The sequence below is a fragment of the Astyanax mexicanus genome, chromosome 7 (genome assembly GCF_023375975.1).
Source record: "Astyanax mexicanus isolate ESR-SI-001 chromosome 7, AstMex3_surface, whole genome shotgun sequence".
NCBI classification, from domain to species: Eukaryota; Metazoa; Chordata; class Actinopteri; order Characiformes; family Acestrorhamphidae; genus Astyanax; species Astyanax mexicanus.
This window is the reverse complement of record NC_064414.1, coordinates 32,628,290-32,642,447: the sequence shown is the minus strand read 5'-3', so window position 1 is coordinate 32,642,447 and position 14,158 is coordinate 32,628,290. Positions and strand designations below refer to the sequence as shown.

The following is a 14,158-nucleotide window of genomic DNA, read 5'->3' as shown; positions in this document are numbered from 1 at the left end:
GCCTGTGTGCAGACTGCAAAATATATTGTGTAGGAAAATGTAGTGCACAATGATCAATTATCAATAAATTATCAATATGTTTTCAATAACATATCAAATGTTACCATATTAGTGGGGAATATAGTTTTACTGCTTCTATAATTTTCCACACTGTTTAAATATGTTGTCAGTCAATCATCAGTCAGTTTAACATATTTGACATGACAATATGTAAAATGTGTCAAAGAAAGAAATGAAAAAGTCAGTATCAGAGCATGGTGGAACTAACAAACACCAGTAACAAAAGGAAACTGGTCTATTTTGTATATGTTTATATATTTATATAAATTATTTTTATATTTCTTTATATGTTAAAATATAACTTTTTTTAGTGTATGAGAAAGTATTTAACTTAAAAAATAGTAGCATTATTAATTTTAAAAAGTTTTTGAGGTTCTAAATCCAAGGGTGTAGCTGATATTATTATATCAGTGGCATAAAATGAACTTATAATAGCAATAATATTACGACTATTTCTGAATAAACTGTTAGTTAATTAAAAATACACTTATTGTGATAGCTCTATGTGGATGTGTGTACAGAGGTTTGAATGCTGTGACAGAGTCTAGGCCTGGCCTGCTTTTAACAAAGAGTTTTTTTTTAATTAAGAGCCTGTTTATCTCTCTCTCCCACCGCTCCCATACAGCTCTTGCACTGTTTGGAGGGGTGTGAAAACACGACTAAAAATAAATGCCGCAAGGAAAGGGGGAAGCAGACTGTGAGGCACATGCTAATTCTTCTTGTTTGAAGACATGCACAAAATATAGATTTAGAGAAATGAAAAGAAGTGAGAGAAACTTTTTCTTCCCTCCTTCCAGCTCGCGCATCTGAACACTTCAAGCGAAGAAGTAGAGGGGCTCAAACATTCAATCACAGTGGAAGATGGAAAGCCGCTAAAGCAAAAAGAAAGTGGCACACACACTTGCAGGCACACACGCACAAACACACGTAAAAAGATCAACTTGCTTTTATCTCCAAGAACCTTTTCCGACCTACTTTCTTCTTTTATGTTCGCTCCAGAGCCTGACTACCTTTGCATGACTTTTTTTTTAAACAGAGAAAACACTATTGCAGGAGAGTTTTCTTGATCTTCTTATTCCAGCAAAGGCACAGCATTAATAAAAAGTGGCAGCTTTATAGCAGTAAGCGGGAACAAACCAGCCCATAAAAAGGCTATTCTGGGGGGGCAGCGCTGTCTTCATGTGGCCATAGTGGCAGGGGTGGTGTGAAATGGAAGCTGCTGGTGGAGGTAAATCATGTTGAGGCTTGGAGGCTGAGCTGACAGCAAATCGCAGTACCTGATTCCATAAAGGTGGCTATGCAGGTACAGAAATGCTCGTGCTGGTAAGTCACTGCAAGATCAGGAAGATATCGTCCAGACTGAATTTCCCAGTTGAGAGACGGGTGATAAATTCAGATTTAGTTGTGCAAAATGGCCTTCTAACGTTAGGTTATGAATATAACCCCTGTTCCCTGAAGGAGAGGAACGAGGTACAACACATAATGTATGGGATATCACGCCCTTGCGTGTCTGGCTGAAGACACCTTTAATCACGCCTAAAAGGCAGATGATGCATAGTGACGAGGGCAGGAGGGCCCGCCCCCTGCATATAACCCCACGTCACCAGCATCACTCCTCAGTTCAAGATGCTGCTCTTCACTGAGCTAACAGCGAAGCGGGGCAACCTGTGTTGTACCTCGTTCCTCTCCTTCAGGGAACAGGGGTTATATTCATAACCTAACGTTCCCTTTCAGTCGATTCACTCGGTACAACACATAATGTATGGGACCTATATACACGCCCCGCGGAGCAGACACCGAACCAAGCGGGCACACTAGAGCACCCCAGACCCCGAAGAAAGAACAGCATGAGCTACTGAAGGGGCCACCACATCTAGGCGATAGAAGCGCACAAAAGTATGAGGTGATGCCCAGCTGGCAGCAGCGCAAATGTCTTTAACGGAGACACCCTTAAAAAGGGCCCACGATGCAGCCATTCCCCTAGTAGAATGAGCCCGCACCCCCACAGGCAACTCCAGACCCTTGCTGTTATAAGCTAATGCAATAGCTTCCACAACCCAGTGAGAGAGACGCTGCTTAGACAGAGCCCTGCCACGAACTGGGTTGGCAAAACAGACAAAAAGCTGGTCACACCCACGGAAAGCCTGAGTACGATCAATGTATGTACGCAGTGCACGCACAGGGCAGAGCGTGTGCATTTTTTGCTGCTCCTCAGAAGCAAATGGAGGATGAGAGAAAGAATTAAGCTCAAAGGCTAGTGAACTATAAGACATAGGCAGCACCTTTGGCACATACGCTGCATTAGGACGTAATGTAACCTTGATGTCCCCTGGTGCAAACTGGGTACATGAGGGGTGCACTGACAGAGCATGAAGATCACCCACACGCTTAGCAGAGGCTAAAGCAAGCAGCAGAGCCGTCTTATACGAAACATATTTCATGTCTACAGAATTTAGGGGCTCAAATGGAGGCCCAGACAGGGCTTCGAGCACAATAGTGAGGTCCCAGGGAGGAACGGCTGGCCTAGATACAGGCTTTAGACGTCGCACTCCCTTTAAGAAACGTATAGCTAGGGGGTGTGCCCCAGGCGACAATCCCCCAAAACCAACATGACAGGCTGATATAGCCGCCAAATATACTTTTATTGTCGAGAATGAGAGCCCACGCTCCAGTAACTCCTGAAGGAATGTCAAAACATCCACAATGGAACACTGGAAGGGAATCAAATTTCTTCCCTGACACCAGTGCTCAAATGCACGCCATTTATAAGCATACAAACCTCTTGTAGAGGATGCCCTTGCACACTGAATGGTAGCCACAACATTAGAGGGCAAACCGCTGGCCATCAAGGCAGACTTTTCAGCGGGTAGGCATGGAGACACCACAGCTCTGGCCGGGGGTGAACAATTTCCCCTCCCGCCTGAGACAGGAGATTCGAGTGAAGTGGGAGAGCCCATGGATCTCCTGCAAGGAGACTGATTATTTCTGCATACCATGGTTTTGATGGCCAGCAGGGAGCTACAAGTATCAGAGAGAGGTTCCCCTGGCGCACCCTCTCCAGTGTTGGCATGATCAGCTCCACCGGGGGGAATGCATAAAGCAGAGTGTTGGGCCAGAGATGTGCCAGTGCATCCACTCCCAGGGGAGCACCCTGGTCTGCTAGAGAGAAAAACAGAGGACAATGCGTGTTTTCTCTGGATGCGAAGAGATCTACGTTGGCCCTGCCAAACCGATCCCAGATCTGTTCCACCACCAGGGGACTGAGTCTCCATTCTCGAGCTGGAGGACCTCCCCTGGAGAGGAGATCCGCACCCAAGTTCAGGCGGCCTGGCACATGTGTCGCCCTGAGTGAAAGTAGGTGAAAACTGCTCCACATTAGAAGGGAGTGGGACAGATTCAGAAGCAGGAGTGACCGCGTGCCCCCCTGCCTGTTTATGTAAGACACCACGGTGGTGTTGTCTGTTCTGACTAAAACATGCTTCCCCCTCAATTCTGAGAGGAAGCGCTTTAGGGACAAATGGACCGCGAGCAACTCCAGACAGTTTATGTGGAGGGAGCGCTGCGCTGAAGACCACGCCCCCTTCACAGCTGCCCCGTTGCACACCGCACCCCAGCCTGTCAGGGACGCATCTGTTGACACTACCACGCGAAACAGAACTCTGCCTATAGGCGAGCCCTGGCAGAGCAGGCGGGGCTCTCTCCAAGGAGATAGTGCTTTCATACAACCCTGGGTCACAACTATCTTTTTCTGGAGATGGTGTGAGGCGTTCAGGCGGTGTGATAATAGCCAGTGCTGAAACGCACGCATTAGAAGTAAACCCAGCGGAACTACCGCTATCATTGACGCCATTTGACCCAACAGCTGGAGAAATTGGCGAAAACGTAGACTGCGCGCCAGCTGAAACTGCGCGAGGCAGTCGCGGAACGCACATATTCTGCGCTCTGACAGACGCGCTCGGCTGGTGAGAGAGCATATTTCCAACCCCAGAAAAGACAGCTTCTGGCTGGGAATTAGAGAGCTCTTTTTCAAATTCACCGAGAAACCCAGCCGCTGAATATGGGATAACACAGCCCCTGTGTGCGCTAAAGCTTCGTCCCTCGACCGTCCAATTAGAGCCAGGTCGTCTAGATATGAAAGCACTCGCACTCCTCGCATCCGCAGAGGAGCGAGAGCTGCTTCCACACACTTCGTAAAAGTGCGCGGGGCCAGAGAAAGCCCGAACGGGAGAACGAGCCACTCGTAAGCCACGCCCTCGAAGGCGAATCTGAGATAACGTCTGTGATCTGGATGGACTGCAATGTGAAAATATGCATCCGTGAGATCTATAGACGTGAACCAATCCCCCGGGCCGACCGCGCGAAGGAACTGGCGAAGTGTTAGCATTCTGAATTTGAAAACTCTTAAATGCTTGTTTAATGTTCTTAAATCCATAATTGGACGTAACCCCCCGCCCCTCTTCGGCACCACAAAATAACGGCTGTACCAGCCTCTTTGTGCATCGGCCTGAGGAACTACACGGATCGCCTGCTTGCAAAGAAGAGTTTCTATCTCCTCTCTGAGCACCGCCGCAGCGTTGAGTGACACTTGCGTGTACACCACGCTGGAAAAGCGGGGGGGGCGCTTTCGAAACTGCAAGCGGTAACCCATGGCAACAGTCCGCTCTACCCAGGGCGAGACTGCGCATGCGCGCCAGTTTGCTGCACGTGCAGCGAGCCGGCTGTGATGATATGCTACTCGTGGAGGGGCGGAGCCCTCCTGTGGCTGAAATTGGGAGTGCAACACATTTTTTTGTGGGCTGGACATTTTTATTTCGCCCTGAGTTACAGAATGCAACTTTATTATTAGGGCACCCTCCCCCCACCCCTGAGTACAGTGACTGGGCTGTGGGAATGCTTGAACACACGTGTTTACAGAGAACAGGTGATTTATAAACGATGTTGGGGCAAAACGTGCCCTTTTTGAACTTGGCCCCGGAAGAGGGGAAAAACTGCGCCTCTTCGGTGGCTTTAGGGGAGAAACTGTGGTGTCTCCGACCAGCGGAGACCTCACTCCCCCTTCTCTGCGAGCTAGGATGAGTCAGGCTTCCTCTTCCTCACCGCGGAGTCTTTCTGGTGCCCGGGAGGAGGACCTTTGCTCCAGGCTGAGTGGCGTGGAGTGTGTTTGGGCTGCTGCTGCTTGGGCGGGGGATTCCCCGCAGTAACCGTAGCAGCGGGCCTCTTCATCGGAGGAAGCGGCGCTGCGGGCTTGCGGGCAGTCAACTGCGGTTTCTGCTTCTCCCGTCTTGGCAGAATAGATCGCAAAGCCTCCGTCTGCTTTTTCCTCAGCTCGAACTTGGCTTGAATGGCTTCGAGTGACTGGCCAAACAGACCTGCCGAGGAGACCGGCTCGTCCAAATAAGTCGCCCGGTCTCTGTCTGGCATGTCAGACAGCGTTAGCCACAAGTGGCGCTGTGCCACGACAGTAGACGCCATTCCTCTGCCCAGCGAGAGAGCCGCACAGCGAGACATACGCAGGATGTAATCTGAGGCAATTCTAACCTCATTTAGCAGAGCTGTTAGCGGGCTGTCCGCGGGTAGCTGGTCTCCGAGTTCGGCTAGACACATCGCCTGGTAAGTCTGGAGGAGAGTGACTGAACTCATCGCTCTGGCCGTGCCTGCCTGCGCGCGATAAACCTTGTCCAGCTGGGAGAAGGAGAACCGGCAGTGCTTGGAGGGAAGCACGGCTGGTCCCGCGACTCCCTGATTATGAGACGGAGCCAGGTACGCTGCCAGCGAAGGCTCCATCGGAGGGGGGTTTAGCAGCCCCGCCTCCCCTGACCCTTCCAGCTCGAGAAACTGCGCGTAACCAGGCACCGTGGTGCGGGTTGACAGCGGTTTAGCCCATGACGACGTCAGCTCTGTCATGAAGTCGGGGAAAAGTGGGAGACGATGCTTCACCACTTGCGGAGCCGGGGGAAGGAAAAATCCCGCGAATCTGGTCGCTTTTTTGGACAGATGAGGAGCAGGCCACTCCACGTCCAGCTTTTGCGCCGCACGACGGTAAAGGGAAAAGAAAGAGGTGTCAGCCTCGTCCTGTTTACCCTCCGCAGCCGTCGGGGCTGGAAGAACCTGCAGCTCTTCCTGCTCGTCTTCGGAGTAATCAAGCTCGTCTACACCGAGACCGAACGGGTCGTCGTCCTCGAGCTCGGCTGCAGGCTCGGAGAGCTGCGGCTGACATGGAAGAGTCAGCGACGGCGAATTCATTTCGCACATCTCCAGACTCTCCATGTGCTCAGCCCAGTTAAGGCAAGGTTCCCCTTCGTACTCGGCTTCCTCGACGTCCGAACAGGACGGCCCAGCCTTTCCGGAGATCAGGGGATCCTCGCGTGCCACTGCTGCTTGTCCGAGAACTTTCTCAACGAACGTTACACGGCGTTCGAGGGTCGACCGCCTGAGCTGGCGACAGAGCGCACATGCATCAGGTTGGACCAAGGCCCTCCTAGCATGGACGATTCCCAGGCAGACTGGACATGCATCATGTTGGTCCTTCTCGGTAATGGCAAAACCACATCCCTGAGGACAAGGACGGGAGGCTTTCTTGCCAGGCTGAGAGGTAAGGTTGGCTTGCGAGCTCATTTTAGGCAGCCGTTAGCGAAGCTAAACAGGCTAGCCCCGAGACTTACAAAGCAGGTTTAAAAGCAGCAAAATCCTTTAAATAACGCTCCGCGGGAAGACGACTCACCAATATGAGGTTGTTGTCGTGCTTGCCTAATGGAACAGTTAAGTTATCCGAAGGATTGCTGAATTGAGCTAACTAGACTAGCAGAAAAGGTGTAAGGTGTTCTCAGCGAAGTGAAGAGCATAAGAACTGAGGAGTGATGCTGGTGACGTGGGGTTATATGCAGGGGGCGGGCCCTCCTGCCCTCGTCACTATGCATCATCTGCCTTTTAGGCGTGATTAAAGGTGTCTTCAGCCAGACACGCAAGGGCGTGATATCCCATACATTATGTGTTGTACCGAGTGAATCGACTGAAAGGGAACTTCAATTTAATGGAGAATGCCAGTTTCTATTCACAGCTTGAGTTACTGGCAGCTGCTCTGAGTGCTAAATCCTGCTCTCTCTGCTGTACAGTTTGATTAGTGGTACTCGCTGAAGCAGGGTTGCCCTCTTCCTCTCCTCTTCTGGAATGGCTTGGATTGGTAATGGAAGTGCAAGCTGGTTGGACTGAGCACGGTTCGGTCCCCTGCAGAATTATTCATAAGCACTGCTCTAATGAGCTTTTCATAATTATCCAGACTCGCACTGAAACTGACAGCTGCTGACGACATTCCTCCACAGACTACCTATTATCAGCTGAAACATTCATAGGCCAATAAAGGCACCATATCCCTCACAAACATACCTTTTAATTGACGGACAGTTATAAGTCAAGCTCAGGGACCATAAGTAATTGGATAGTTGCACGATTTTTGTTTTTGCTTGTTTAAATAATGACTATATGGACACAGAACAGAAATTGAGCTTTAATTTAAACATATTTACACATTTTCCTGTACTTGGAGAACAGCAAGAGTCTTTCACAAAGACTCTAACCAACAACCATGTTTTCTTGATTGGAATTTGTTTAATGTACAAGGACAATGGAATTCTCATTATAAGAGCATGAGAGCATGCATAGGCAACACTAATTCTGCAGTTAATCTTAGAAATTCTTACTTCTGGACAAATAAAAAGGGGTGAGGAGAAGCTACATCAGATCATTTGTATTATCTATCCTGGTTTGCTTAGTCTGTCATTTCCAGTCTGCGTTTCATTGTTTGTCTTGATCATTTTTGAGCTTTTTAGCACTCTTTTAGCTTTTTAGTCTCTTTCTGTTTCTGTGTCTACTCCCTTATCTCTGTCTTTGCCTCACCTTTTCATTAGTGCACACTGGTATTCTCTTCTGTAGCTCTGCCCTCTTGTTATCTCTTTTGGGTGTGAGTCATTAAGTCTCACCCTGTGCCCGAAACATAAGAAATGCTGACTCGATGCCTTGCTGTCCATGTTATCTGACTATCTGTATCTGAACAAAAGAAAATAACATTCTGACATTGCTGACAACACATACCGACAGTTCACTATTAGATATGAGAGTTTAGCTGTGCAGTCATTATTTTTGCTCAATTAAACAAAAGGCTTGATTATTGAACCTGGATTCAGATATGACTGGGTGCCTTCCTGTCATCAGAGTCAGGTCTGAATAGGCAGCATTTCCTACGTTTTAGACTCAGACTTGGTGAATGTGTAGTGTTTTTATATGCATATCTTTTGCATATGCTTATGTTTTTATTGCATATCCTATGTTTGTGTCAGTCTGTCTGCAATTTGTTTGTGTTAATGCTTACATGCTCTGATTTCACTGTTACATTTCTAGTTTCTGCCTTGGCCTTATGTTTAATTCATTTCATTATTATTTCTTTAGCGCTTTTTACAATAAAAGTTGTCACAAAGCAGCTTTACAGAGAAAAACAGGTCCACGCCTCTTATGAGCAGCACCACAGAGATGCCAATAATTGGGGTGACAACAGTAGCAAGGAAAAACTCCCTTACATTAATAAGAGGAAAAAACTTACATAATAATATATAAAATCCCTTTTATAGATCCCTCCAGCAGTTTTATTACTGACAATTCCCACATGTTTAAAACTATCCTAAAACCAGAAAAAATAAGAAAAAGTTGTTTTAATCATGGTTAATCATGATTTTTGAATATATTGCCTCAAAATCAAATAGACAGAGAGCTTTTAGTCCAGAACTAAAAGCAAAAACAACACGGAACTCAGAGACTGTGATGGACACTATAATTGTGTTGAAAGTACACCTATTGTCACCTGCAATTTCTTCAATCCATTTCTTTAATTATAAGATATAACTAACACTTACACAGAAAAGAAAATCCAAATATAAAAATACATATTTTTGACTGTACAATATGCTGCTGAATGCATCCCCACTCACTCAGTGTAGCTCTAAAGAACAGAGACTAGCTGGGATGTGTCAAACACCACAAATACAACAACAGTCTAGGTAACTGCTGATTGTACAAGTTATAGATTGTCTAAAGTAAATCAATACTAACTGCAAGCAAACAGAAAAAAACTCAACAAATTATTAATAATGAATGAGATTTAGCTTCATACCATAGCTAAATCTATGGTATGAAGACCTTCTTACAAACAGTTTGTCTAAACTCTTCATAATATTTCAATGTTACATTTATGCATCTCAATACCTAAACTATACCGTAGTTTTATATTTTAATATTTCAAGTCTCAAGACTATGGTCATTCACATCACATGCAGTACATGAGGTGGAAGGAAATTGTGATCTCATGGTACAGTTTACACCCAAAGAGCAGTTGTTAAAATAGATAAATATAAGATAAAAATAAAATAGAATAAAAATGAAAATAGAAAAGAATAAAAGAGAATACAATAGAATAACATAGATATCAAGATAAATACACAATAACATAAGAACTGATCTAATGTAAACTAACACAGTGACTTTATAAACATGAATAGATAGTCTACTTTATTGGCATGTTTGATTTTAGTTTTCCAACAGCAATAGAATGTGTGGAACCCCACTTTAAAATCGTTTAATAGAAAGCCATTTAATTGCCAGTGAACTGATGTTACGTTTGTTTAGCTAAATCAGAATCAGAATATCTGAACTAAATCTGAAAGTTTCTTATTATTTATGGATCCCTAAAATTAAAAGACAAAAAACATAACATGAGCTGTCCATAGGAAGATATAAATCTCTTCAAATTACAGCTATATTACAGCAGAACTTAATCAAAACAGACAAATTCTCTTTTACCTCTATTTCCATTTCATATAAAATGTGCTGGAGTCCTGAAGCAGTCACTTTCCAATATCTATAGACCAGAGACTGTAAAAAAGATGGACTCTGTGTCCCAGTTCCCATTCATTCAATGAAAATGAAGCCAAAATCTTCTGCCATGTTGGCGATTCTGAAACCCGAGTCTGCGCAGTAGAGACCAGAGGTCCCGCCCATACAGTCATTGGTCCCACCCCGGCCCTTTTAGAATAACTCACCTTTTTGAATAGAGGTGAATAACGTTTTAAAAAACGAATTCTGTGGGGATATAAAATTTTGACAATATAAGCAGAGGTTACACTAGCTGTTACATTTAAATAATGGAGATAGAATTACAGTATATTGGAAAAAAAGTGATTGGAAATTGTCTGTTTTGCCATTGAAACCTATGGGGATGGGTGGGGTTACACAGCTTTCTGCAACCGAACAGCAGGGGGCGCCCGACCTGTGGTGGCTTCACTTTTGAGAGACGATGCTCTGTCCAGCTATACACAGTCTATGCTATAGACTGTGTTGGCTGTTTTTTATTATAACTCTAGTGTAGATCATTATGCTCAAACACACACAGTCTGGGTTCGATGTCCTTGCTGTACTCTGTAGTAGGACTGCAGCAAAATGATGCCTAGGAAATGAAAGCGAGATTACTTCCATAATATCTAGATACTCTTTCTTTGTTCCAACCTTGTTTAGCTTTTGTGATTTGTCTCCAAACATTTTGAACAGCAGGAATTAATCACTGTTTAATTCAGAGTCCACACAGATTCACGGTATTAGTAATCTTGCATTGAGAAGAAATAAATGATGGACAAACTCTGAACTTCAGAATGTCCTCATTATTTATGTATATCTCAATCTTATAGCAATGGGTTTAACTCTAAAATCAACAGGTCATCTTTACTATGATTAACAGCTGTCAGCAGCTGCCTCTGCTACTATTTAAAAAGAATCCATAAAAAAGTTAGAATTGGAGTTTAGAAATGGTCAGCTACATTACATTACATTGCTTTTGTCCAAAGCGACTTACAATAGTGAAGTACAAAAAGTAATAAAAGTTAAAGGTAAAAAACATCTTTAGATAGGGCCTAAAGGAGGTCAAAAAGCAATAATGGGATAGAGGAGTGAAGGAGGGTAAGAAGGAAATGAGGTTAGAAGTAGTTAATTTGTTAGAGGTGTTAGGAGAGTAAGTGCTCTTTGAAGAGCTCTGTCTTCAGGAGTTTCTGAAAGATAGTGAGGGACGCTCCTGATCTGGTAGTAGAAGGAAGTTTGTTCCACCATTGGGGAACTCTGTATGAGAACAGTCTGGATTGCTACAGGCATTTTTTTGTAATTTAAAGGTAGGATTGCATACAAACAAATGCAGAGAGAAATGACTGTGTTGTTCACTAAAATCCATGAAAAAAATACACCAGCAGGAAATCAACACATCAGACAGCATGGAAATGCCTTTAAGAACACCGTTTTAAGTCGTATCGCTGGGTTTTCTATGGTCTTTATCGTTCCTGTCTGGATTTATTTCATGTTTTTGTGCTACATGACAGTGAGTGAGCTCAATAAGGCTCAGGAGACAGAGGAGCATGGTAAAGGGTTTAGCTCTTTTTTATGGTAAAAAATAATTCAGGGTTCATACATACAAGCTGGTCTAGCACAGCCTGTAGTCCAAGCTTTAACAGTTCCCTCTGGAGCTGTGGCCTGCAGCGGGAAGATATAGCCTTGTTTGGGGAGTATACATTCACAGACTCATAAACACACACTGTGGGCTGCTGCCTCTGGAGCAGAAAACATCAACGCAGGCCAGGGAATTTAACCAAAACGTCCAAACGCTTTCTAGGTTTCTCTGCCTTGTGCTCCCCACTAGTAAGCCAGGTGGCCCTCACTGGAGTCAATATGTTTGTCCATGCAGAATACAGACCAAAAAATATATATATATATCAGTACCTCTCCTAAACTCTAAACCTTTATTTAGCTGATGTATTTGTTAGCTCAAACTAGATTTTCTCCATTGATAAACGAAAACACAAAGATTTGTAGACCAAATTTCCATGACTTTTCCAAAACGTTTTGGGTATTTAAATTCTTTCAAAACTTATTCAGGCCGGGAAATTGCTTTTACAGGTCTACTGTCATCTATTTTTCAAGTCTTTTCTGCTTAGGTCTTCATGTTAAACTCAAATGAATTCCAATACGGATGTTTAGATTGATTAGCATCTGAATATACCAGATATATGTATCAGATTAAAGATTTTCTGTCACATATGAAAAATTATTTATTTTTGGACAACATATACTTTGAAAAGTCTATGTATAATACTTCAGACTAACATTATTTAGCTATTTAAACTATAAATTATGCTTTAGTTCATTTTTTTCAGTTTATGGCAAAACCATTCTACATTGTTTTTCTTTTTTATTGAATTTAAAAGGTCAGTACTGTGTGTAAAATTGGTGAACTGTGAGATTAGTGATGCAACTAAATGAAGAAAGATATACTAGTGCTAACTATTAACTAGTGTTAACTATAGGTTTAGTAAATGCTTCACACACGAACGTAAGTAGGACAGACTTAGTTGCACCAGTTTATAGAACTGGTGCAACTAAGTGCAGCAGCCCAGCCAAACTGCATTATCTGATCTGGGTGAATAAAGACATCCATTAACTCCAGTGACTCTCCACTGACAGGTTAACAAACACTCTGTGCTAGAGTGACTGAAAGTGAGAAAGTGCACATCCATCTGCCCACACTAAACAGCACAGCTACTCACACATGTTACTCTTTCTTCTGTGTTTAATCTGTAAAGATGTTCATACCGGGTTGTCTGGTCTCAGTCTTTTGGAGGGTGGGCCACCATCTTCTGGGTGGAGCATGTAGAACAGGCGTACTTTATTGGCATGTTTCTTGCTCTGGCAGGAAAGGAAAAAACACAGTGATGAATATGGATGTCTTAATATTTTTTGAGCATATCTCTGCAAACGTTTTTTGCATACAAAACACAAAAACTTCACTACCTTAAAAAGGCACCTTGTAAATGTATTGTAAATTCTGGTATCACTTTAAAATTGGGCTCCTTTATAAAGGGTTTATAAATAGTTTATAAATTAGTTTATCATTGGTTATTAATTAGGTTACCAAATAGTGATTTCACATTCGTTTGTACTGTTAAACCTCAGATCTTACTAGATGCTTATCTTACTTGGTCTTTCCCATCAGTCATCATTAACATTTCTTTATTCATAATTTAATTCATTAAATTATAATAACATATTACATTACTAAACTGACTTTCTCTATTATTCATTTATTACATGTTTTATTCTATTTATGTGTTGTAACGGCTAATTAATGGTTTATAGCCAAATTACTAACCATTAATGAACTAATTTATAAACTACTTATAAACCCTTTATAAAGGAGCCTTATTTTAAAGTGGTAACTAAATTCTGATGGGTACTTAAACTAAGTCACATTCACTGTCACTTAAAATGTTGCAAACTAACAACAAACTTCCCTTATTTGTGACCATTGGTTTTCCGGGCTGGTTTTAAGTGTGTTTGCTTTCAGTCATATTTCATGAAGCTCTTTTGTTGTCCCGTCACCTTGTCCACATTGAATTTTAACCATTGCACTGAGGTTTATGTTACCCCACCCAAACACTTTAATTATTTTATAGGAATCTGAGGATGCCAAAAGAGTTGGCAGCCATGTGAAGTTTGAAATATGCATGCGAGTGATTCACTTTCAGAATATTTAGAAGTTCCTCAAGTTTCAAATAGTCAGGATAGGCTAAATCACAATGCGGAAGAGCCTTCAGAAGCATTTCACTGGGAAAAGCTAATAAGCTGCTTGGGGGCACTATTCCCTGCAAATGTAATGTATTATTTAATCTTCAATGATGTGGTTAGATTATTTCTAAGTTGATGCAATATTACTCCTTAATCATAGAGCATGACAGCACTAGACACATGTGACACACCTTAATGGAAAAAAAAAATGTGTGTGGACCATATTGGGCTCCTGTGACAGCTTTATTTCATTTCATATCTATGTACATTTTAATTTGAAATCCTGAGAGTTTGCCTCCGACCAGAAGATGAGACGCATTATTTCTGCCTGCTGCTTGCGGCCCTTTCTGCAGAGAGGTGCAATTTCCAGAGTTCACTGGGAGCGAATACATTTTCTGGCTGCTGCGAATATAATTGAAAAATGTGGCTATCGAAGAATTGCCATATCATGCAC

The 14,158-nt window shown here is 43.3% G+C and overlaps 1 protein-coding gene across 1 annotated transcript in view; it reads right to left on the bottom strand.

Annotated features, from left to right (window-relative positions):
- The window catches only part of zgc:171482 (zinc finger protein), an 88,571-nt gene that overhangs the window by 45,201 nt on the left and 29,212 nt on the right, over positions 1-14,158 (bottom strand). The window contains exon 3 of the mRNA XM_007240385.4: positions 12,733-12,825. Coding sequence (XP_007240447.1) covers positions 12,733-12,825 — 93 coding nt within the window. The remainder of the gene's footprint in view (positions 1-12,732; positions 12,826-14,158) is intronic.